Source organism: Sus scrofa, unplaced genomic scaffold (genome assembly GCF_000003025.6).
Source record: "Sus scrofa isolate TJ Tabasco breed Duroc unplaced genomic scaffold, Sscrofa11.1 Contig511, whole genome shotgun sequence".
NCBI classification, from domain to species: Eukaryota; Metazoa; Chordata; class Mammalia; order Artiodactyla; family Suidae; genus Sus; species Sus scrofa.
This window is the reverse complement of record NW_018085232.1, coordinates 20,688-44,638: the sequence shown is the minus strand read 5'-3', so window position 1 is coordinate 44,638 and position 23,951 is coordinate 20,688. Positions and strand designations below refer to the sequence as shown.

General features: G+C 39.3%; 2 protein-coding genes across 2 annotated transcripts; both read right to left on the bottom strand.

Annotated features, from left to right (window-relative positions):
- Nucleotides 1-1,400: 1,400 nt before the first annotated feature.
- On the bottom strand, nucleotides 1,401-2,345 carry LOC110258855 (olfactory receptor 140-like). The gene has a single exon (XM_021082097.1). The coding sequence runs from the start codon at nucleotides 2,343-2,345 to the stop codon at nucleotides 1,401-1,403; it is 945 nt and encodes a 314-aa protein (XP_020937756.1).
- Nucleotides 2,346-18,054: 15,709 nt separating this feature from the next.
- On the bottom strand, nucleotides 18,055-23,064 carry LOC110258856 (olfactory receptor 4S2-like). The gene is made up of 2 exons (XM_021082098.1): nucleotides 22,123-23,064; nucleotides 18,055-18,177 (listed from the first exon to the last, which is right to left on the bottom strand). The coding sequence occupies exons 1-2, from the start codon at nucleotides 23,047-23,049 to the stop codon at nucleotides 18,055-18,057; spliced, it is 1,050 nt and encodes a 349-aa protein (XP_020937757.1). The 5' UTR covers nucleotides 23,050-23,064.
- Between the last annotated feature and the right edge of the window lie 887 nt (nucleotides 23,065-23,951).

Genomic DNA, 23,951 nt, shown 5'->3' with positions numbered 1-23,951 from the left:
CCCTTTTCTAAAGGTTCAACTGAGCCACTCCCATATTAGAAAGTCCTATATTAGTATATATTTTCATTAGTGGGAAAGAAATACAAATATATTTTTGATTTTATAAGTATATATATATATATATATATATATATATATTAACTATAGGGTATTATATATATGTATATACAATATCATAGAGTGCTGGTCATTTGTAAAATGAAGTAGTGTAAAACTTGAACATTCAAGGAGAAGAAAATACTTACAGTGCGAAAATATATTGCTACTCATGAGTCAAGTCTACAGCATATAGACAATATCTCCTTAAAGTTCAAAGTGAATTTTTAAGTCTGCAGAAAATGTTCTTATCTATAAACATGGCACAGATAACTGTGATTCATTAAAAGAAAGTAAGGTTGAGTTTTAAAGAGTTGGGTTGGAAGTTTGTTGCCGAAACTTTGGAAAGGAAGCAGGATTTCTTATAATAAGCACACTTTATGAAGTAAACGTGTGTGATGTGAGACAACTAAATTAGTAAAATCCTAGGCTTTAAGTAGCTTTTCTCTAAAATGGGCATGTTAATAGTGGAACTACAAATTCAAACTTTGATAAATCAACAAAGTGAATATGCCTGATAGTAACTAAGGTGTCAGCTTAATGTAAATATATGTATCAGACTTACAGAGCAAGAGCTTTGGAATCTAATCATATTCCTGTTCTTTCAAATTTGATAAAAGGTGCATATCCTTTTTCAAATGACTCCTCAAGTTGTAGTTTGGAAAATGAAACCATTTGTTTTATATTCAAGACTGTGAGGCATAAGGACATTTAAGAAAAGAGAGTACATTTAGAATAATTTCAAAATTTTGGATGTATTTTGTTCCAGGTAAAGACTTAAATTGTGAATTATTGTATTCTCCTTGTGTGGATATCTCGCTTCTTCTTCTGGTAAATTTGTAGTACAAAAAAAAAAATCAGCTGTGATTCTGTCATGTTGTGCATTTTCCTTATGAATCTATTTAAGAATTTTTATCCCTATTTGCTTTCCCACAGGTTAAGCAAAAATAGAATTTCTGAGACCAAGGTCCTTAGGAAGACAATTTCATGCAAGTAAACCAAATAAAGTATTTAGTAACGTGACAGTAAAACTCAGAAGAAAAACATGCTCTGCAATGATCAAACCAGGACTTTATAGTTACTTTTACATCATCTACTCTGAAGTTATGAACATGAACAATGAAATGACAAAGTTTATTAAAAGTTATCAAAATGCCTAATAAATGCCTAGCCACTATTAAATATTCTACAAAAACTCAAACACTAGTTTTGCCTCTTTTTCTCTGTCAATGATCTACAAAATTTCTTAGTTTTGTTTTACAATTACCCAAGAATAATTCTCCCTATATATAAATTATCAGTTTCTAAGAATCAAGAACAGTCTCACTTACTCTCCTCTTCAACAAAGTCTTCACGGCATTTTTCACCTCTGTGTTTCTCACTGTATAAACGATAGGATTTAACATGGGAGTGAAAGTTCCACAGAACAAAATCACCAACTTGTCCACCGGATAGGTGGCCACAGGATGTACGTGTGTAAATATACAAGGGAAAAAAAAGAGCACCACTACTGTAAAGTGGGAGCCACATGTAGAGAAGGCTTTGTGTCTTCCTTCAGAACCATGGGATTTCAGGGAGTTCAGAATGACTACATAGGAGATTAGAAGCATGAAAAAGATGAGCAAGCACATGCCCCCAGTGTTAGCTGATATCACTATTCCATGCCAGTAGGTGTCAGTGCAGGCAAGTTCCAACAGTGAGAAGAAATCACACATGAAGTGGTCAATGACATTGGCACCACAGAAGGGCAGGTCAAGCACAAAGAGAATCTGCACAGTAGCGTGTATTACCCCTCCAATCCAGGCCACTACCACCAGGAAATGGCAGAGCCCAGGTCTCATGATGGTTGTATAGTGCAGAGGTTTGCAAATGGCCACATAGCGGTCATAAGCCATGGCAATGAGGACAATGATCTCTGATCCTGCCAGGAAGTGTTCCAAAAAGAGCTGGCTCAGGCAGCCACCCCAGGAGATGGTTGTCCTCTGGTACAGCAGGTCAATGGTAATTTTGGGGGTAGTGACAGAGGTGAAAGAGGCATCTATGAAGGACAGATGAGTGAGAAAGAAGTACATGGGAGATGAAAGTGTGGGGCTGAGGGAGATGGTAATGACAATGAAGAGATTTGCCAGCAAGGTAACCAGGAAAATAAGCAAAAAGACAATGAAGAGCATTTTCTTCAAGTGTGGATCCTGTGTGAGTCCCAAGAGAATGAATTCAGTCACATTGTTTGGAGGCATGTGGAGATCCATTTAGGAAGTAACACCTTCCTGGTTTCTGAATTATCTATAAAGCAAAAAAGAACAACACCTCTAATCAGGAAAGGATTTCAGCCTCAGTTTCTTAGAACTAAAGTAGTTGCTGTAACCGAGGAGCATGTCCTTGGCAATCTTGTTCTAATGATTGTTCCAATTCTTTCTTAATTCCTCTAGGAAGTTTTCTATCTCTTTAGACACATAGTACCTGTCACCAGAGAAATTCCTACAGGGTAAATTTTGATGTGTAACTTACTGGTAAAATGCTATGTTATCCACATAAGATCAGGTTTCTCCCCCTGCTTCCAAGTCCAAGTGACTTTGCTAAGTAGTCTCCGTGTCTCATGCTTCTGAAAATTTCCTGTGTCTGTGAGCTTACACATTGTAATCTTCAAATGTATCTTATAAACTAAGAGTTGCCCCACAGACTTAAGAATTATTCCCTCTGCCATGAAAATTAATATTTTAACCCTCAGCTCTAAATGTGCAAATAAATGCACCATCAATAAATATCTATCATAAACATATTATTACTAGAATTGTATATGTCATCAGTGACACACTCTCCCTGGTCCCCACTAGAACACATAATTATTCCAGTGTGATTCCTCACATAAAATAGTGATGGGAATGATTTTGCAGTGCCTAAAACCTATTAGGTGATGAGTAAGTGCTTAGTGGACTGCCATTCTCCATGGGTAAGAATAAGATTGCTTTCCCAGACTATAAACCTGGGGGGGATTCAACTGCTCTTATTCCCCTGATCTTTTATCATTACTCTCTACATTATGAGAAACACAAATGGACACTGAAAGGAAGCAGCCCAACCTTTAATAGTTTCTGTTACACTTTATGAAAATATTTAATTGCCAGTTGGAAAAACTAAGTACATTTTACACTGGATAATTAGTGTGTTTTTAATTGATATTTTTTATTCTTCACAATTATTTTCCACATACAATTTGAAATAGTCATATTCAGTAAATATACAGCTTCTCTAGGCTTGTTAAAAAAAAAAAAAACTTCCTGTAGTTCAACCTAGGTTAACATCTAACTGCAGCAGCTCAGATCACTCAGGAGGTGTGGGTTCATACCCCAGCTCAGGGCTGTAAGCTAAATGATCAAACTTTACTGCCATTGTGGTGTAGGTCACAGTTGTGTCTCAGATTCAGTCCCTGGCCCAGGAACTTCCATATGCTATGAGTGCAGCCATACAAATTCTAAAAAAAAAGGAAAAGAAAAGAAATGTGCATAAGTGTTCATTACTGAAGGATCTATCAAGCAAAGTAAATACTTATTTTCAAAGTTTTAAAAATAATAATTAAATGTGGAAAGCAGAGATTTTGTCCTCTAGATCAGATAGCGAGATAATGTGCTATACATATATACACAGAGTAACAAAAACATATATAAAATTGATTACCTACCATAAATACCTACTAATGGTCAGTCATTCAATAAATAATTATTGGACACTTAATATATGTATATGAATGTGTTCATAAAAATCCCTGAAGAATATGTCTATTAAATGCCGTGGATGCTTGAAACTTCATTACCAAACAGCAGCAAGGCCTCCATCCATCACATTAATGATAGTGCCACTCCTTTATAGTTCAGCTACATGCGTTCTCATGACTTCTTTTCCCATCTTCCCATAGCAGCCATCCTCCATCATTTCTGCTTACAGGCTAATGCACTATCAAGAGAATAAGAAATTTGTGAATGATAATTTCCTAAGAAAAGGGAAAGAGGAGACATAAATGTAATATAATGCATTCTACGAAAATACATCTTTTCTTTGAAAGATGTATGAGTAAAAAGCTTTATTTTTTAATTATCCAAATTGAAAATTATGCATATGTGGATAAAAAGTGCAGAAACACCATTGCATTCCTTATTCTGAGGTGGGCTTGCTTGCCTAACAGATCAAAAAAGAATATATTGTACAAAAAGTAAGTGTTAGACATAATTAAGAAAAGTGTTTCAGAAGTAACTATGAAGAAATATAAAACACTTTTTAATTTTTCTTTGGCTCTACAATATACTATCTAGGAATAAACCCTAAAGGAGCAATTTCTAAAGGAGAAAAAGTGCTGTTTACATATATGTCAACACAATCAGAAAGAGCTAGTGAAAATTTAGAAACAACATTGACTGTTCAACATTGGAGAAATGGATAATTAATAGTGTTTCTCTTTGATTAAGGCACAGTTTTTAACAGGTTTTTAAAAATTGTCCAATATCATAGGAAAATTCTTGTTTGTATTCTTATATGAGAAAAATTTTGGATGCAAATGTGAATTGTATTATTCCTATTAACTTAATTATACCTAATTTTATTATTATTCTATTTTAGATTTATATCTATAAGAAAAAATATTCCAAAATATTTTTACCTTGAAATTTGTGGTATTGTACTTGAGTCTGTATTTCCTGATGTTTAGTTTGCTGGAAAATGGATTTAACTATGAGAGGGGCAAGGATGCAGGGTGATTTCATGATGTGTAAGATCCATTTAAACCTGAGGGTCTATAATTACTCAACTTCCTGAAACAAAATCTTACCTATAAACTTGTCTGACATAACTCCATGGCCAGGGTCCCAGGCAGCTGTTACTTCACCAAGAGAGAGGTTGTTAAGATTAAAAATGCCAACTACAACTCTGCTTCCATGTTTCTTTGTTGATTTATAAGTGATATCATTGGATAAGCCTTAAAAGTGCTACCACATACCCTGTTTGCAGGCAAATTCTATAAAGTTTCTAAACTGTAGCTAATTGGCCCTCAGGGGTATTTTACCACCCTTCACAGATCTTGCTAACAACCCAATTATTTCATCTATGATAAGTGAACAGCAGAGAATTTTTACAGCACTCATCTTTAATTTTGAATGCATCCTTGTGTTTACATGAACACAAAAACAATACGACAATAAGAAGCAAACAAAAAAGTTGACCCCTTATTAATTTAGGTATTTGCTAACATATGGATTTATTTTGGAGCCTGAATATTTAGTATTATGCAAATTAAGCATTTAGGAGTGTAACTATTGGATTTTTAAATGTTATAATAATTTGTTTTTTAATTGATCTACCACTCATGCACCATAAATTTAAATATTGTTTTCAAATATAAATTAAGTGATAATTATGAAGCCTATTAAAATATTGGCACTTCACATCAGGTAAAGTTTATAGTGCTTCTTTAAAGTAGTGTTTATTGTGCCAATTCTAGCCTTAAATTAACATGGTAACAATAAAAATAATTCCATTCTTCAATTATTCTTAGACATTATAAAATTCATAGATTTCAGTCATTTAATTGTAATTATAAAATATCTCAATGGAAGAGAAAAATGGGCAATGATACTCACAACCTGGAACAAATTAATATAAGATAGGGAATAAGACATCATTTGCCAAAGGGAAAAAAGAAGCCAGGCCAGGATTTCCATCTTTAAAGTATTGTTTTACAACTACATTCTGCACCAAGATTTTCATCTTTAAAGTATTGTTTTACAACTAAATCACATGACACATATATGTTGCTACCTACTGCTAAAGCCAATTATAATTAATCAGTATTTGAAATTTTTTGTAAATAAATTTAATTCTACTCTTAAATATTCCTGTATGGAGATACCCTAATCATATTCAAATGTGCTTTCATTAATAATAAAATAAATTTTTCACAACTCTGGGTATTCTCCAGAGAATGTGGTCACTGTACACCACATGTCATGAAGGAAAAGAGTTGAAGAAAAGTGAAACCACATGACCAAACTTAGTTTGAATGGACATCTCAACATTATAGTGCTGAAATAATATTTGTAAGGGCAGATAGAAAATAAAGTCTGAATGAGGATTTGAAATAAAGAATTATAAGAAATCTGAATTTAGCTGAAGTGTCACATTGAAAACCTCTTGGACTTGTGTATATACTCTGAAATGAAAGCCAGAGTCAAATCAGAGAATTAGAATGTGATAACAAAGTCATCATTTCCAACCTTAGGAAGGATTTGAATCCATTCACAATGGTTCACTAAATGGTCATCCAGCTTCTATTTAAAAGCTACAGTGCTAGTAGAGAGCAAGGGTAGAACCCTTACAACACTTGTTGAATCTAGGTCCCTAAGCCCTAGAGGAGTCTGGAATGGAAGAGAGTAGAGTTATGTCTAAACCTGTGAAAGTTTTCCATGAACATAATTTCTCAAAGAGGAGTTCCTGGAGAGACAGCAACATAGATTCTCAAAGGGAAGCCTCAGCAGAAGGAAAGAAGGAGAAATTGTGTATGGATCATATCATAGTCAATCAGAAGCTGGTTGAGGTGTGGCTTGACTGCCAGAGTCCAGCCCCAGCAGCCAGGGATGTTCCTCAAGAAGAGAGGCAGCAGGCACAGGAATAATGGAGATGCACACTCTCAAGTAGTGGTCACACAGCCTCAACTTTATTGGTGGACAGCAGTGACTTAAATAGGAGAAAAGACTATGACTTGTAGAAATAGTAAGAGGTCAATTAAGTTTAAAGATTATGAAGCACATTGTCCAGGCAGGATACGCTCTAAGCATATTAAAAGATAACCAGGAAGGACTAAAGATCACACGTAGGCCATAAATGTCAGAGGTGTAAGACTTCTCATGACCTTTTTGCTTACCACAAATGCATTGTGTTTTTAGGGCAGGCGCTTGGTTAGTAACTCAACAACCACAACCTGTTTTCCTAACTTATATTTAACAATCAGCAATAGGGCTTTATGCCTATTTTCTTTTTATAGATTAATAAATCAGCCAAAGAAAAACAACTTGTCAAACTAATCAACAACTCTAAATGTTTCAAACTACATCTATAAAACTTAACAATTTCTTCTAAAACTACAAGTAGTAAATACCATTGCTATCTATGATTCTAAGGAAAAGGAATCTTTCTAAAAACTCACATAATTTAGGTGTAGATAATGAAGAGCTATTCTCCCAAACATTTAACAAGCAAGCACAACTCCCAAATCAAGAGTTAGGGCACAGTGAATAGAACACAGGGTGATCATTAAAAACTAGAAGGGCAAGAATTTAGAAACATGTTTTTTCAGGCATTACAGCCTTATGTTTTTTCTGTACTGTCAGACGTGCTGCCTTGCACCTTTCTTCAGAATCTCCTGGACATTGTCATCAGGCAGATTCTCTTCTCAAAAACTCTCTTCTTGAAAATCGGCTTCCAGCACTTGACCATGGACACTCTCAGGGACTAATTTCACAAAAACCATGTATCTGCCAAATTGTCCTTATGGGAAGCTTCGTGCATTTCAGTAGGTAGAGGACCATGTCTTCCAAATAACAAAGCACTCAAGAGCAGAGCTCACATTGTATTAGTCCACTCCCAAAGCTTTTTCTCCCATAAGGACATGCCCTAAGTTGTTTAGCAGGAATGAGAGGTGGAACGTAGTCTCATTAGTCTTGCACTTTTACTTCAAATTGAAGTAGAAGCTAATATAACAACATTGGTGGGAGTAAACACATTGGCTTGGGTAGAATCACAGATTGTCAAAACAGCTTCCAATGTTCCTAAATAAAATACTTGTAGAAATAGAGCAGCTTGGTTAAAGTTAAAAAAGGAGATGATGACATAGTGTGAAAGAAAACTCATGTCTCCTGATCCTGAAGCTAGTGTTCTTACTTTCCATCGTTTCTATAACCATAATATGCTTGCTAATTATTTTCACTTAGTCCATTGATTTCTTCAATGGAACATATGGTAGCCATGAAGAGGGAGCTGGATCTTTCTGTTAAACAGGAAACTCCAATCACCACTTTGGCATTCACACAAATTTGCATTTTGGTAGCAGACTTCATTTGTGAAAATAGCCAAAACTGATTTACAACAAAGTTAAGAAATTTTGATCAGCTGGAGAATAATACTGGGTGTATATATATATATATCTAATATATAATAATCCAATGAATTAAAGAGGATTTCAGATTCAAGGAATGAAGTGTAAAGCCAACTTTCTAATAGTGTAATTATTTTACGCATAAAATTTACTGTGTGTTTTTGAAAAGCACTTGCCTTTAATTGCTAGTAATAATTGTTCATCTAAAATTATCACTTTCCTTAGCATATAATCAAAAATTTTTTATTTACTAAACTATAATCAAATATCAGTACCAAAGCACTCTACATTATGTGAAGATCACAGAATGTAAAGGAATAATATTTGTTCTCAAAGATGACTTACAGGTGATATGGTCTAATTATTTAACCTTTGTGATCTGCCATTGTTTTCTGTAATATTAGGACACTAAACTTTAATTTTATAGTGTTGTGACCATTTGAGAACACTTCACAATGTTGACATCAGGTTAGAGACAGTAGAGATAATTTTTATAATCACTGACAATTTATGCCAACAGAATAATTAATCCAATAACCTTTGGATAGGGGTATCAGTTATGTGCCAAGAGAGTACTGACAAGTGTATTCTATTTCAGATTCCACTGCATCCTAGATACCAGAGGGCCATACATCTTTCTGATAACCCACTGGTTTTATATGTAGGTACAGTATACAGCTCTATAATTAGAAAGGAAATGTTTTCAATTACTACAAACAGGAGAGGTTCTGATGAAATGTTATCATTTCTCTGACAGCAATGAAATAAAGAGAATCAAATTTGGTTTTAGAACAATGCAGATCCAAATGCTAGCTCTGCCTGTGATATTGGGTGGATTATTTAATTTTTTGAACTTCATCATTCTTCAAATGTAGAAGGGGATGAACATAATAACACCTATGTAGCAGAGGTGTTGTTATTTTCAGGTGTGAGGTATGGAAAAAGCTTATAGTAATAAATATGAAAATGTAAATATCAGATAGAAATAAAATTATTATTTTGGGTCATCATTATGTGAAAATGTATTTCTGTGTAATAACCTTTTAGTGACATTTTGTGACCTCTGTACTCCTTAATGTGTAGGGAATGGGGTTTAACATGGAAGTAACAATAGTGTAGATACTGCTGTGGGTTTGACTACAGGAAAAGAAGCTACATGTTGCAGATACTTAAAAATACAGGCACAAAGAATAAGACAACATTGTGATGAGGGAGCTACAGGTAGACAGGGCTGTTCCTCCCTGCAGAGCTGTGAGTCCTCAAGGAGCACAGGATTAACACACTGGATACTAATAATATTATATATGTGATCACAGGGATTACCCCACCAGTGAAGCAACCAACAGACCACTAAGGAAAGGGTCACTGCAGGCAAGTTTTATTAGGAAGAAAATATCACACATGAAGTGATCCATGATGTTGGGACCACAGAATGGAAGCCAGAAAATGACTAGAAACTGTGAAATACATTGGAGAAAACCCACTGCCCAGGAGGCAGCATATGAAGGGGTTAATAGTGGAGAGGTCGAAGGTGGCTACATAGTGGTCACAAGCTACAACCACAAGAAGGATAATCTCTGCAAGCTCCCAAGTAATGTTCAATAAAGATCTGTGACATGCAGCCATGGAAGGAGACAGATTTTGAATAAGAGAGTGAATCAGCTATCATTTTAGGGACTGTGGAAGGGGAATAGCAGGCATCTTTCAAAGAATGAAGGCCAGGAGGAAATATACTGGGGAGTCTTAAATCTAGATGCAGATAATGTTAATGACAATGAGCAGATTGCCCATGACAGTGAAATTAAAGTAATAAGTAACTCTTCCAATAGAGTTTTCTGCATCTGAAGATGCTAATTACTTTTAGAATGAATTCAGTCACATTCATCCTGACTTCTTTCATTTCAATGCTCTTGATGAATTCTGAAGTGGGGAATTAACCTGTAAAGACAGTATTTCCAATAGCAAGGTGATGTGAAGTATATATTTGGAGGTTTTGGGTAAGTCCAAAGCATTTTAATCATGGAAGCTCTTTTCTTTCAAGGTGTACAAGAGGAGAAGAAACATGCTACTTTTTCTAATTTACAAGAGTGAATTTTGAAGCTTTCTGGTTTTGCTTCTTACAAGGATGCTCAAATCCTCCTTCACCACCTTCTGACAGTTGGTCTCTGGGCCTTTGTGAAGAACAACCAGGCACAAGAGCTCACCATGTAATAAACTTGACTACTTCTCAGCCAATAAGAAAATTTAAAAACTGTTCCATAAATATTAAGATAAATTTGTGCAACTATTGTTTCTTCTTTTAGACAGAAAATATCACCCTCCTCTTGCATCTACAATATCTACTTCAATATGTGTAAGAGATATAGGTCTGTCTATGTATTCTTCACTTCTTTATAGCCAGAACCTCTTTCATATGGGCATTCATAAAATTAAATGAATAAATCAGTTGGAAGGTTCTCATTTTCCTTCATTTCTTTGGTTTTTTCTCTGCTATCTCCAAAAATGCATTTACTCTCTTACTTCAGAAAATTGAATAAATGGTTTGAATAATAATTAAATATATTCCTTTCACCCATTGAGATCTCTCACTCTCTCTCCAGAAGACACTGAGAAGCTATTTTTGCTGCTCTGATTCGACCAACTCTCTTAGCTTCTGGCCAAATGTACTACCTGAATATTAGAGAGCAGATGAGAAGAAAATAAGTAATGCCATGGTTTTTATTTTTATTGTCCTCATGCCCTGTAGTGGTTTGTCTATGACTGGGTGCCTTTTACTAAGGCTGCACTTCTTCAATGGATCATCTCTCTTCCTGAGATCTCTCTTTCCTCTGCCTTCCTAGGTCTTGTTGAGGTAATGGCTTCCTCTTATTAACCAGAGGTGCTGTATTAGCATTTATTACTTTCCCTCCACTTTATTCATACCTTGATATGTAAACATAGTAAACTCCTTTTAATATCCATTTTTTTGTCTTTTTTTTTGTCTTTTTTTTTTTTAGGGCTGTACCCATGGCATACAGACATTCCCAGGCTAGGGGTTGAATCAGAGCTGTATCCACTGGCCTTCACTGCAGGCATGGCAATGCTAGATCTGAGCCCCATCTGTGACCTACACCACAGCTAATGGCAATGTCAGATTCTGCATCCTCATGGATACAAATAAGATTTGTTTCCACAAAGCCATGATGGGAACTCCTAAGCTCCAGTTTTTGATATGCTGTTTCTTGTCAAGTTTCCAATGGATGTAGAAAATTTTGTTTTTTTTCCTTTGTAAAAAAAAATAAAACAAATGAGAAAAGAGTTTTCCCTTTAATATATTTATTTAGAAAGCATTTGTATATGATGCTTATCTGCTAAATAAAATCAACTTTTGTCAGGAAAATCTATTATGAAACAGTGAAGTGTAACATAAAGATTACTGGGGCGCCTTCTGTGGAAATCTATGTATTATCTGTACTACTCAATTTGCAGTTTTATGTATGACAAAATTCATATTTTATGACAAAACAAGAAAAGTTTAAACATAGAACTTCTTCTCTGTCCTTTGGTTTCCTGCTGCCCCTGCCACTCTGCATTGTGTATCTGCATTATGCATCCACAAAACCTCCCTCGTTTTCAGGAATACTGCTCCACAGTAAAGAACAACATCCTGCTGGCATCAAAAAGACTGTTCTGGAGTTCCTTTCATGGCTCAGCAATTACGAATCCAACTAGGAACCACGAGGTTGCGGGTTCAATTCCTGGCCTCACTCAGTGGGTTAAGGATCTGGCATTGCCATGAGCTTTGGTGTAGGTTGCAGAAGTGGTTCAGATCCCATGTTGCTGTGGCCCTAGTGTAGGCCAGCAGCTACAGCTCCAATTAGACCCCTAGACTGGGAACCTCCACATGCCACAGGAGTGGCCCTAGAAATGGCAAAAAGCCCACCCCCTAAAAAAAGATAGACTGTGTTCTTCATCTTGTAGGGGTCACATGACCCACTATGATGCCACTTAGATCTAGATTATCCAAATTTTCCATAACATATCAGTTGATGTACAACTTTCTGTCTCAAAAATATTGCATAAATTTACCTTGATTTCTATTGGGCAAAAGAGTTCTCAGTCTTCTGAGATGCTGTTGTCAACTTACAAACCTCAAATTTGGCTCTAATAATGTTTTCCAATTCTTTCTTAGATTGACTGATTAATTTTTGTTGATATATGATACCATGGAGTACATAGTTTTACTGCATTTTAGCTGTTTTATGAATCATTAAGTTGTAGAAAACTGATAAAATGCAAATAATTCTTGTCCATAGAAACACAAAATTGTCTGGTGAAAGTTTAATTGATATCTCTGATCATTACAGAAAAAGACAATGTCATATTTATTTGTAAGATCATTACACATTCCTGACTAAATATTGTCAGTGTAATATACTGGATTCCCCTTTAGTCTGATTATAACACTACTAGTTCCCTCATCAATCAATGAGCTAAGTAAAATCATTTTCATGTGTCCATTTTATATTTGTGTGAGTCATGATTTCCCTTTTTGAAGAGCTCTTTCTTCTTTTGATATTAATATAAAGATAATTTTAGAGATAAGCTATTGAAATGGAGTTTTAACTAAAGAACAACCCCCCTTGGCTAACAAGGCAGCTGCAAGCCTTTCCAGCTGTGCTCATCACTATGACACCCTTCTTGTAATAATGTAACAACTGTGTGCTCTCTGTCCAAGCCAGCAGCCCTGCTAATTAGGTACCTAGCATTGCTTATTAGCTCTGCTTCTGTAACCTTGCCCACTCAGTTTCTTAGGGAGGAACACTGTCTGCTTGGGGATGGGGGAGGTCCGGGATGCTTACATGGGAAAATCAAGACCTTGTAGTGTATAAACGTTACTGAGAACAAAGACCTGGTGCTCAGACTCTGGAGGTGACTCCTCTGAGCCCACACCAGTGCTGAATAAACCTTGCTTTTCCATATCTCTGAGTGCTGTTTGTCTCCTTCCATTGCCACAGTTTTTGCGGTTTCCGCAACATTTTGGTGCATTGGCCGGGAAGCCGACAACCAAGCTGGCCTCTTGTGCCACCATTGTCGGGGAACCGGGGGAGGCTACGGTCGCCGGCCCAGTGACAGGTGGATAGCACGCACTGGCCATTTTGCTGGATCCAGACCCTCACTCAGGCCATGGCCTTGGCCCACACTGCTTCCTGAACAACCTCAGAAGGAGAGTGGAAACAGGTCCCAGGACATGACTTCGGACTGGTGGGTGCCCCCGGGACATCTTCCCAAGTCAGGACCCACCATACGGCGGAAGGAGAGACTGATCACCTCTCAGTGACCAAAGGGTCATTCAGATCAGGGTTTGCTCCCTTGGGATCGGAAGGCTTGTCAATTCTGGTGTGTGTGTGTGTGAGTGACTGGAGAGAACAAGAGCCTGTGCTTCACTGTCTTTAGACTACGGAGCCAGTGAGTCCTAACCTGCAGTTCCGCAGCGACCTCATACGGCTTTTTGTGGCCCTCTTCGGGGGGATCCTGACGTTGGGGTTTATACAGTCCCACCTATGCTAAGAGGTGCCTGAAATATCTCCTCTGGGGGAGCGGTCAGGTGGATGAAACGATTGTTACCTGAGGCCTTGCCCTCACTGTTTGTCTTGTGTCACCGTCACAGAGTGGGACTTTACACAATGGGTAAATCAGCTTCCAAGCCCACTGTCTTAGAGTATATGGGTAAGAATTTTTAAAACGTATTTTCTAGAAATTATGGTGTTGAGTCCTGGAAAACTGTGTACCCTCTGTACCCTAGAGTGGCCCTCCTTTGGTGTTGGCTGGCCTCCAGAAGGGACCTTAGATGTGTTCACAGTTACAGCAGTATATAATGTTATAACAGGAGACCCTGGACACCCAGACCCATTTCTGTATATTGATCAATGGTTGGAAATTGCCTATTTGAGGCCCCCATGGGTTTGGTTCTGCACCACAGACCAGGGACAGTGTAGGGTGCTAGTAGCCCAGTCCAAGAAGAAAACCTTGTCTCAAAAGAAGGTGCCACCTATTTATCAAGGGGAACCTTAGGACTCGCCTCCTATGCCACCACTTTATGTGCTGCTGGCCCCACCTCCAGGAGCCGAAGGTCCCAAGATGCCAGATAGCCCACCACCTTCTGTTTCTCCTCCTCCTTCTGCTTCTGAAGTTCCCGAGGCAATATCACCCCCTCAGCCAGATTCTCCAGAACCTATGAGCAGGCATCTCCGTTCAGCTCAGGGAACAGCCACTCCAGCATTACAAATGCCCGTAAAGGAGACACAGGGACCACAGCAAGTCGCCCCCAATGGGACCATACAAGAGGGGGGACGTTTTTATTATTACCAACCCTTTTCCACTGCTGATCTCCTCAACTGGAAACACCATGCGGCCTCAGGCACTGATTGATCTCTTAGAATTCATTTTCCAGACACACTGTCCCACCTGGTTAGACTGCCGGCAACTCCTTTTTACTCTATTTGACACTGAAGAGCGCTGGAGAATTGTAACAGAAGCCCAAAAATGGCTTCAGGCCATCGTGGGGGGTCAAGCAGACTTGGCAAACTGGGTGAGGGAAGCCTTCCCAGAAGAAAACCCCCACTGAGACTATGACACTGAAGAAGGAAAACATAACCTAGAGAGGTACCGGCAGGCCTTCCTACAGCGGGCAAAAGCCCACTAATATAGCTAAGATCAGTGAGATACTACAAGAGCTGACTGAAAGAAAGCCCAGCCAAATTCTATGAGAGACTATGTGAGACTTTCTGAACCTACACCCCTTTTGATCCCAAGGCCCCTGAGAACCAATGGATGATAAATACTGCCTTTGTGGGACAAGCCCAATCAGATATCCATAAAAATCTACAAAAATTAAAAGGATTTACAGGAGAGAATGCCACTAAACTATTGGAAATAGCCAACAAGGTTTTTATTAACCGAGACCAGGTGGCCCGCCATGATGCAGAAAAGAAAATAAAACAAAAGGTGACTCTTCTGGCAGCCACCCTGTCAAAACTGGTGCCCCCAGTGGGACCACCCCATAGGGGACAAGACACAAGGCCAGGGAAAAGGAGTCCCCTGGAACATGACAAATGTGCTTACTGCAAAGAAAAGGGATATTGGAAAAATGAATGCCCCAACCTTCCTGAGAAAAAGACCAAGGCCCCACCTAGCTGGTACTGATCTGAGCCATTCAACACCAACCAGATCAGCCTAGCTGAGTCTGATTAGGGGGGACCAGGCTCTCTCCAACTGGGCCCCAGAGTGCCTATGGTCAGAATTCAAGTAGGGGGCCACCCCATAGACTTTATGGTTGACACAGGTGCCGAACGTTCTGTGATTACACAACCTGGGGCTCCCCTCTTGGGGAAAGAAACCACCATTGTTGAGGCCACAGGTAACCAAACACACAGACCCTTCTGCGGTCCTCGACGATGTTGGTTAGGAGGCCATGAAGTAATACATGAATTTCTTTACCTGCCTGACTGCCCAGTCCCCCTGATGGGAAGAGACCTGCTGGCTAAAATGGGGGCACAAATTTCCTTTTCTACTGATGGATAGGCCCAACTTAAATTGACAGAACCCCCTCTCCTTTAATCATGGCTCTTGCTGTAAAAAGGGAAGAGGAATGGTGCTTGTACTCTCCCCCTTCAGAAATGGGGACCATTCCTCCAGAACTAGAGACTAAATACCCATTGGTTTGGGCTGAAGGAAACCCACCAGGACTTGGCAAAGTGCCACTCTCCTGTCTTAATTGATCTAAAACCCGGAGCTCAACCGGTAAAGCTATGGCAATACTCAATTCCCAGAGAAGCTCGACTGGGAATCCAGGTTCACCTGGATAGGCTGCTTCAGCATGGACTGTTAATAAAATGTCAGTCCCCTTGAAACACCCCTTTACTGTCCATGAACAAACCGGGAACACAGGACTACCGCCCAGTACAGGACTTGAGAGCCATAAATGAAACAACGGTCACATTACACCCGTCTGTCCCTAACCCATATACCCTGCTAGGGCTGATCCCCTCCACTACTAAGTGGTTTACTTGCCTGGACTTAAAAGATGCTTTTTTCTGCCTCCAGGTGGCACCTGCCAGTGAGCCCTTGTTTGCTTTTAAATGGGAGAATCCACATACAGGGACAAAGGAACAGCTCACCTGGACTAGACTCCTACAAGGATTCAAAAACTCTCCCACTCTTTTTAGCGGCGCCTTAGCTGCTGACCTAGCTGAATTTCCTGGACAAAAACTGGGCTGTGTTTTGCTACAGTATGTTGACGACCTCTTACTAGCTGGCACCATGGAGGCTCAGTGCCTAGAAGGAACAAGAGCTCTCCTTTCCCTATTGATGGAGGCAGGGTATCGGGTATGAAAGAAAAAGGCACAAATCTGCAAAAAAACAAGTCAAGTATCTGGGCATCAACATCATGCAGGGCTGAAGAATGCTGGGGACTAAAAAGAAGCAGGCAGTTTGCGCCATTCCTGTCCCTACCACCCGCCGGAAGGTTCGTGAGTTCCTAGGGGCAGCAGGATTCTGCCAGATATGGATCCCCAGTTTTTCAGACCTGGCCAGGCCTCTGTATGAGGCTCTAAAAGGGAAAAAAAAGGCTCCCCTTAAATGGGGACCAAGCCAGGAGACAGTGTTTCAGACAATCAAAACTAAACTCACTGAGGCTCCAGCTTTGGGACTTCCTGATGTAACCAGAGAATTTAACCTTTTTGTTCAAGAAAAAAATGGGACGCTTTGGGAGTCTTAACTCAAGAATTTGGGCCTTGGCAGAGGCCAGTGGCATATCTGTCTAAACAAATTGACTCAGTTGCTGCCGGATGGCCTCCCTCTCTCTGAGCACTGGCAGCTACCACCTTGTTGGTAAGAGAGGCTGACAAGTTGACCCTGGGACAAAACCTCAATGTTAACGTCCCGCACTCAGTTGTAACCCTAATGGATACCAGGGGCCACCATTGGCTCACACATGCACGAATGACTCAATATCAAGGGTTACTATGTGGAAATCCATGGGTGAAAATGGAGGTTGTACAAACTCTGAACCCAGCCACATTTCTGCCAGATGATGAGGGGCACCCAGACCATAACTGCCTGGAGGATGGGTAGAGGCCTTCCCTACCCGAACTGAAAAGACAAGGGAAGTAACCGAGGCACTCCTGAGAGACATTATTCCCAGATATGGAATGCCTTTGACCATTGGGTCAGATAATGGACCGGCATTTGTGGCCGAAACAGTACAACAGGTGGCAAAAGCTTTACAGATTCGATGGAAACTACATTCTGCTTATCACCCTCAAAGTTCAGGGAAAGTAAAACGCATGAACTGAACCCTTAAACAGACCCTGACAAAGTTATGTCAGAAAACTGGCTTGCCCTGGATAGACAGGTTGCCGGTGGCCCTCTTAAAAGTGAGATGCTCACCCCGAGCGGGAATAGGATTCTTGCATTTAAAATCTTATATGGAAGGCCACTTCCACTAATCAGTTTAAAAAGAAACACCAGGGAGTTGGGAGATTTGGAATTACATAAACAATTACAAGGACTGGGGCTCACTATTTCTCAGATACATAAATGGGTCATAGACAGAATACCTGTGTCCTTAGGTATAACAGTACACCCCCACAAGCTGGGGGACCAGGTGTGGATAAAGGCCTGGAAAAAGGAGCCCTTGAAGCCGGTATGGAAGGGCCCCTATACTGTAATTCTAACCACCCCCACTGCTCTTAAAGTAACAGGAATAGATGCTTGGATCCATCATTCCAGAATTAAACCAGCTGGCCCAGCTGACAACCGTGGAGAGTGGGAGATGGCCCTCAATCCGGAGAGACCTCTTCGCCTGATAATACAGAGAAAGAGATGACGATCTCAAAGCCCTGCTCTGACCACACCGGAAGCTGGTCAGTCAACGCACAGCTAAAGCTTGAGAAAACGGCTGCCTGTGAGCCCAAATGGAAGGAGGGTTTCAAAATAAACATTCACATTGACGGAAGAGGCCTTGACCCTGGAGCTGTGCTACATTTCCAGAGAATCACGTTTGCGCTCCAAGCTGCCTCTCACAGGGTCTTTCATTCCTTTTATAAAGAGATAAGAAACACCCCACCTCCCATTCCGGCCACAACTAAGAACTTGTTCTTAGCCCTGGCAGAAACTATTGCACAAACTCTCAAGGTCTCCTCTTGTTATATATGTGGGGGAACAAACACCGGAGACCACTGTCCTTGGCAAGCCAGAGAACTGGACCCATTACAGCCTCATAATGAGACTGCATACCCCCAACTCACTGATAGGGTATGGCTCCTCAAAGCTACTATTATTGAGAAAAATTGTCTTGTGAGGTGGGGAGGATGGTTTAATGTTTCAGTTAAAAGCCTAACATGTTTAGGCCTAAGGTATTATAATCTAACTGCCCTAAAAACTCAGTGGTGGTCATCCGCCAATCTCTCAGAGCCCAAACCTAATCCCTTGTCTAAATTTTCCCTCCTTTGACAAGCATGGGAAGATATCAGTACTGATATCCAGTGGCGGGCACCAAAGGGATTATATTGGATTTGTAAAAAATGGTCTATTCCATACTCCCCCCGAATTGGGCTGGGACATGTGTACTGGGAAAAATCAGACCTTTCTTCTTCCTGCTCCCACTTTCACTATGGGAGCAACTGGGAGTTCCTATATATAGGGCACAGGGTGCCCAGAGAGACTGGGGTCTCTCCAAATTGGAGACTGGAAAGATGATGAATGGCCCCCAAAACAGATAATTCAATATTATGGAACTGCCACCTGGACAAAGGATGGCTCTTGGGGATATCGCACCCCTATCTATATGCTAAACTGCATCATCAGACTACAGTCGGTTTTGAAACTTATAACAAATAAACTGCAAGGGCCTTGACTATATTGGCCCAACAACAAACTAAAATGCACAGTGCAATCTACCGAAATCGCTTGGCCTTGGATTATTTACTTGTTTCTGAAGGAGGGGTTTGTGGAAAATTTAACTTAAGTAATTGCTGTCTACAAATAGATGACACTGGAAAGGTGGTAGAAGAAATTGCTGACTGCATGACTAAACTAGCCCATGTACCTGTACAAACTTGGATAGGATGGGATGCAGACAGTCTCTTTGGTAAATGGTTCTCTTGGTTGGGAGGAATTAAGACAATAGTTGGAATAATCATGGTTATACTCACAGGGTGCCTACTTGTTCCCTGCCTTGTACCTCTCCTGATAAGTATTATAAAAGGTTTTATAAGAACCATGGTTGAAAGAAAAACAGCCTCCCACCTGCTACTTATTAGAGGCTACCAAAGGGTTATGACTCATGATGATTTGTAAAGGGTGCAGATGCACCCTGAACATCAAGAGGGGGGAGTGAAATGTAGTTTTAACTAAAGAACAACTCCCCCTTGGCTAACAAGGCAGCTGCAAGCCTTTCCAGCTATGCTCATCACTATACCACCCTTCTTGTAATAATGTAACAACTGTGTACCCTATATCCAAGCCAGCAACCCTGCTAATCAGGTACCCAACATTGCTTATCAGTTCCACTTCTGTAACCTTGCCCACTCAGTTTCTTAGGGAGGAACACTGTCTGCTTGGGGATGGGGGAGGTCTGGGATGCTTACATGGGAAAATCAAGACCTTGTAGTGTATAAAAGTTACTGAGAACAAAGACCTGGTGCTCAGACTCTGGAGGTGACTCCTCTGAGCCTGCACCGGTGCTGAATAAACCTTGCTTTTCCCTATCTCTGAGTGCTGTTTGTCTCCTTCTGTTGCCACAGTTTTTGCAGTTTCCGCAACAGTAGAAACAAGAAAACAATTTCATATGTTCTGTTTGTTGATCTTTTTTTGTATATAATGATTTTTATTTTATTTTTTCACTATAGCTGGTTTACAGTGTTCTGTCAATTTTATACTGTACACCATGGTGACCCAGTTACAAATACATATATAGATTCTTTGTTGATCTTTGAGAGTACTGAATCTGTCAGCTTTTACCTTCTTAGGGACTTCAGACCATCAATATCCCTAATGTCCCTTGATAGTCACGTCTTTAGTGCAGAGACATAAAGGGAATCATTTATTCATTCCAGAATTTTATAAATTTACTTCAAGTTTAGGTCTCTTTGTGTTACAGCAGAAATATAGAAATATATATCTGAAAGTAAGGCTCTTGGGGTTTTATTGATCCATAAACCCCTTGTGCTCTAAGAACATCAACAAGCTCCAGTGTTTCCAAGTCTAAGGTCTTGGATGTACCATTGCCTGGATAAAAATTATCAGAGAAGATTGTTAAAATGGCAGATTTGTTTAGACCCCCTAACACTAGCCTACTGGATCAGAAATTCTTGTAATAGATGCTTTTATCTATTCGGGAACCTCTCAAGATGATTTCAATGATCAGACAAGTTTCAGAAGTACCAACCTATGGACCACTTTAAAATTGAGCAAATGGAGGTTCATGTAGATTCAGTGAGTATATGTCCGAGTAGGGACAATAACCATGGGTTTGTGTGGCCCAGGGCAAGGGACTCCTAATTGTGACTTTGAATCCAGGTATCTTGATTTATTTTGATCTTTCTTATCTTAATTCTGTGAATGCCTTATCATTAGAGATCATTTTTTAAAGGACTACATTACAGTCCTCAACCTAATGTGTGAGTGCAAAATACACACACATGCACACACACACACACACACACTTGTATACACACACACACACACACACACACACACTCCACAACAATAAACACAGACCCAGGTATGGGCAGCAACTTGAATAATAAGATTTATCGAAAAAACAATGAAACACTTGCAGAGAGATAATCAGTGATGTGATCTCAGGTTGGGTGAAGTGAAGGAGGAATATAGCACCAGGAAGTGTCAGTTCACATGAGAAAGATATGTTTATTTGTTCAGAGCAAATGTCTCTAGAATCCACAGTTGGAAATCAGGTCATGCTAATCAAGGAAGCAGTGATAAATGGCTCACGATTTTCAGTAAAGTTGCTTGGTTCAAACAGTGGAGGGAATATGATTTCCCAACCATGCATTTCAGCAAATTGTGTTGACCCTCTTGATTGAGGCACAATCATGTATTCATTAGAAATATTTTGTTTTCCTTCAGTTTCATGAGCATTTCCTGTTAGTCACTTTACATTAATAGGGACAGGTTCTCTAGCTACAGAGTACTAGTAAAGATGAGTCAATTAGCAGAAGTGCATTCATGGGATGTTAAGGTTAAACTGGGGATCTTAGAGGTAGTTTTTTCCAACTTATTGTTTGGGTGAAGAAACTGAGCTAGAGAAAGAAAAAACCTTTTTCTCCAAACCAGAGGACAAGGATAGGTCTTTTGTTTGCCAAATCTGTTCTTTATCTCGTTGACGTTCTGCACATATAGCCCACCATCCCAACCTCAGGAAACTTAGTTTTCACTGTTTTAGAGGATTTGTATCAGAACACCTCAGATCTATGTCATCTTCCATGTAGCTTTTCATTCATACAGCATATACTTTTGAGTGCACAGTATGTAACGATCATGGTTTTAAATACTAGAAAACAGCCTTACTTCACAGAGGACTCTCATTCTTTAAAGACATTGGCAAATGGGGAAATGGGGAGGAGAAAATCATGGTGCTGAGTATGATCATGCTGAACTTCTGAGTTTAATGAGATTTCTTTGTCCTTGATATTTTAGAAAATTATGCTTATAGACTTTTCAAACCAATAAAGTAAGAGTGATTTTAAAATATCTTACTTCTATAGACCATTTTATTCTCTCATTTGCTCCTCCAAAAACATCCCTATGAGGTTATTATTGCCTTCCCTGTGCAGATGAGAACATTGAAGTTCATCCACCTTGTATTGTTACTTCCAACTATTTACCTTTACTTCCCAGAAAATCCACCTGCCCCACAGTTTCTTCATTGCATTTTTTACTTCTGCATTTCTCAGTGTATAAATCATGGGGTTTAACATAGGGGTGATGATGGTATAAAACAAAGCCACCATCTTGTCCTCTGAAAAGGTAGTTTCAGGACGCATATACATGAATGTACAGGGACCAAAAAAGATGATGACCACAGCAATGTGGGAGCCACAGGTGGAAAGAGCTTTGTGCCTGCCTTCTGCTGACTGCTTTCTCAGGTACACCAGGATAAAGATGTAGGAGATTATCAAGATAACAAAGCTCACCAGAGTGATGATACCACTGTTGGCTATCACAACGACACCAATGACGTATGTGTCTGCGCAGGCAAGTTTCAGCAGAGGGTGAATATCACAGAAGTAGTGATCGATCTCATTGGGCCCACAGAAGGGTAGTTGGACTACTAGAGCCACTTGGATAATGGAGTGCAAGAACCCACCTAACCAGGTCCCCAGCAACATTTTATTGCATCTCTCTCCGTCCATGATGGTCATATAGTGTAGGGGTTTACAGATAGCCACATAACGATCATAGGCCATTACAGTAAGGATGAAGATCTCAGTGCAACCCAAGAAGTGTGCCGCAAAGAGCTGCAACATGCACCCATCATAGGAGATCGTTTTGGTCTTGGCCAATAAGTCAACAATCATCTTAGGAGCTATGACTGAAGAGTAACAAACGTCCACAAAAGACAGGTAGTTGAGAAAGAAATACATTGGGGACTTGAAAAGTTTGCCCACATAAACTGTGAGCATGATGAGCAGGTTTCCCAGAAGGATGACAGAGTAGAAGAAAGAGAACACGATGAAACACACTTTCTCAACCTTGAGGTTCTGAGAAAGACCCCAGAAAACAAATTCAGTTACATTGTTTATCTTCTCCATGGAGTTACTCTAGAAGGCCAAATTCCCAAGAGATCATTAACTAATGTGAAAGAAAAATATAACAAAGACCACCAACATTTATGTATAACTCAAAATAAATGAAATGAATCAGCAGAATAGTTAAAAATGGAGAAAAAAATAAAAGGTGCTTCCAGCAGGTTGACTTGTATAACAAAAAAATTGAAATCCATGTTCTGATCATCTTACTTCAGAATGATAGTCTAGTCATTTACATCTGATGAGGAAACAGAGTCTAGAGAAATAAACTCCTCTAAGCACACACCTAACCCTGAGTTCACCTCCCTCATCTTTCATTAAGGTTCTTTCCTTTGTTTCTAACAATTTACTTCTTTGTAATCCTTCAAAGGCACTCAACCTAAATTTGAGATACCTTTTGAGTTTGAGGATATGGTAATGTTTATATTTTGAAAAAATGATCTTATTCTCATAAAATTTTAAAATGATAATTTCTGTTTAGTTATTACAAAATACTGTCTATATTCCCTGTGTTATACAATATCAATTCGAGCCTATCTTACACCTAACCTACTGTTTTGTACTTCCCACTCCCTGAGATCTGAAGTGCCCCTCCCCACTGCTCCCCACTGGCAACCACTAATTTGTTCTCTAGATCTGTGTGTCTGCTTTTTTGTTATATTTTCTGGTTTGTTTATTTTTCATATTTCACATATAAGTGATACCATATTTGTTTTTCTCTAACTTATAAAATTTAGCATCTTACTTTGTATACAGAAGTCAAAACATACTCCCGACATTTTCCCTTCTGAATACTGCCATGAGGGCTCAATTAGTTGGGACTTGATAAGCCGGCAGAAGCTTCTCCTTTGAAAATTCTGATCTTTGCATGCATGAATTTTTGATCCCCTATTTAATATAAAGCT

Bases quoted from the DNA above. Each gene is read 5' to 3' on its own strand.
- LOC110258855 (XM_021082097.1), bottom strand. From the start codon at position 2,345: ATGGATCTCCACATGCCTCCAAACAATGTGACTGAATTCATTCTCTTG.
- LOC110258856 (XM_021082098.1), bottom strand. From the start codon at position 23,049: ATGGAGAAGATAAACAATGTAACTGAATTTGTTTTCTGGGGTCTTTCT. The intron at 18,178-22,122 runs GTAAATAGTTGG...TTGGGCTCACAG, and splicing joins GGATTTTCTGGGAAGTAAAG to GCAGCCGTTTTCTCAAGCTT.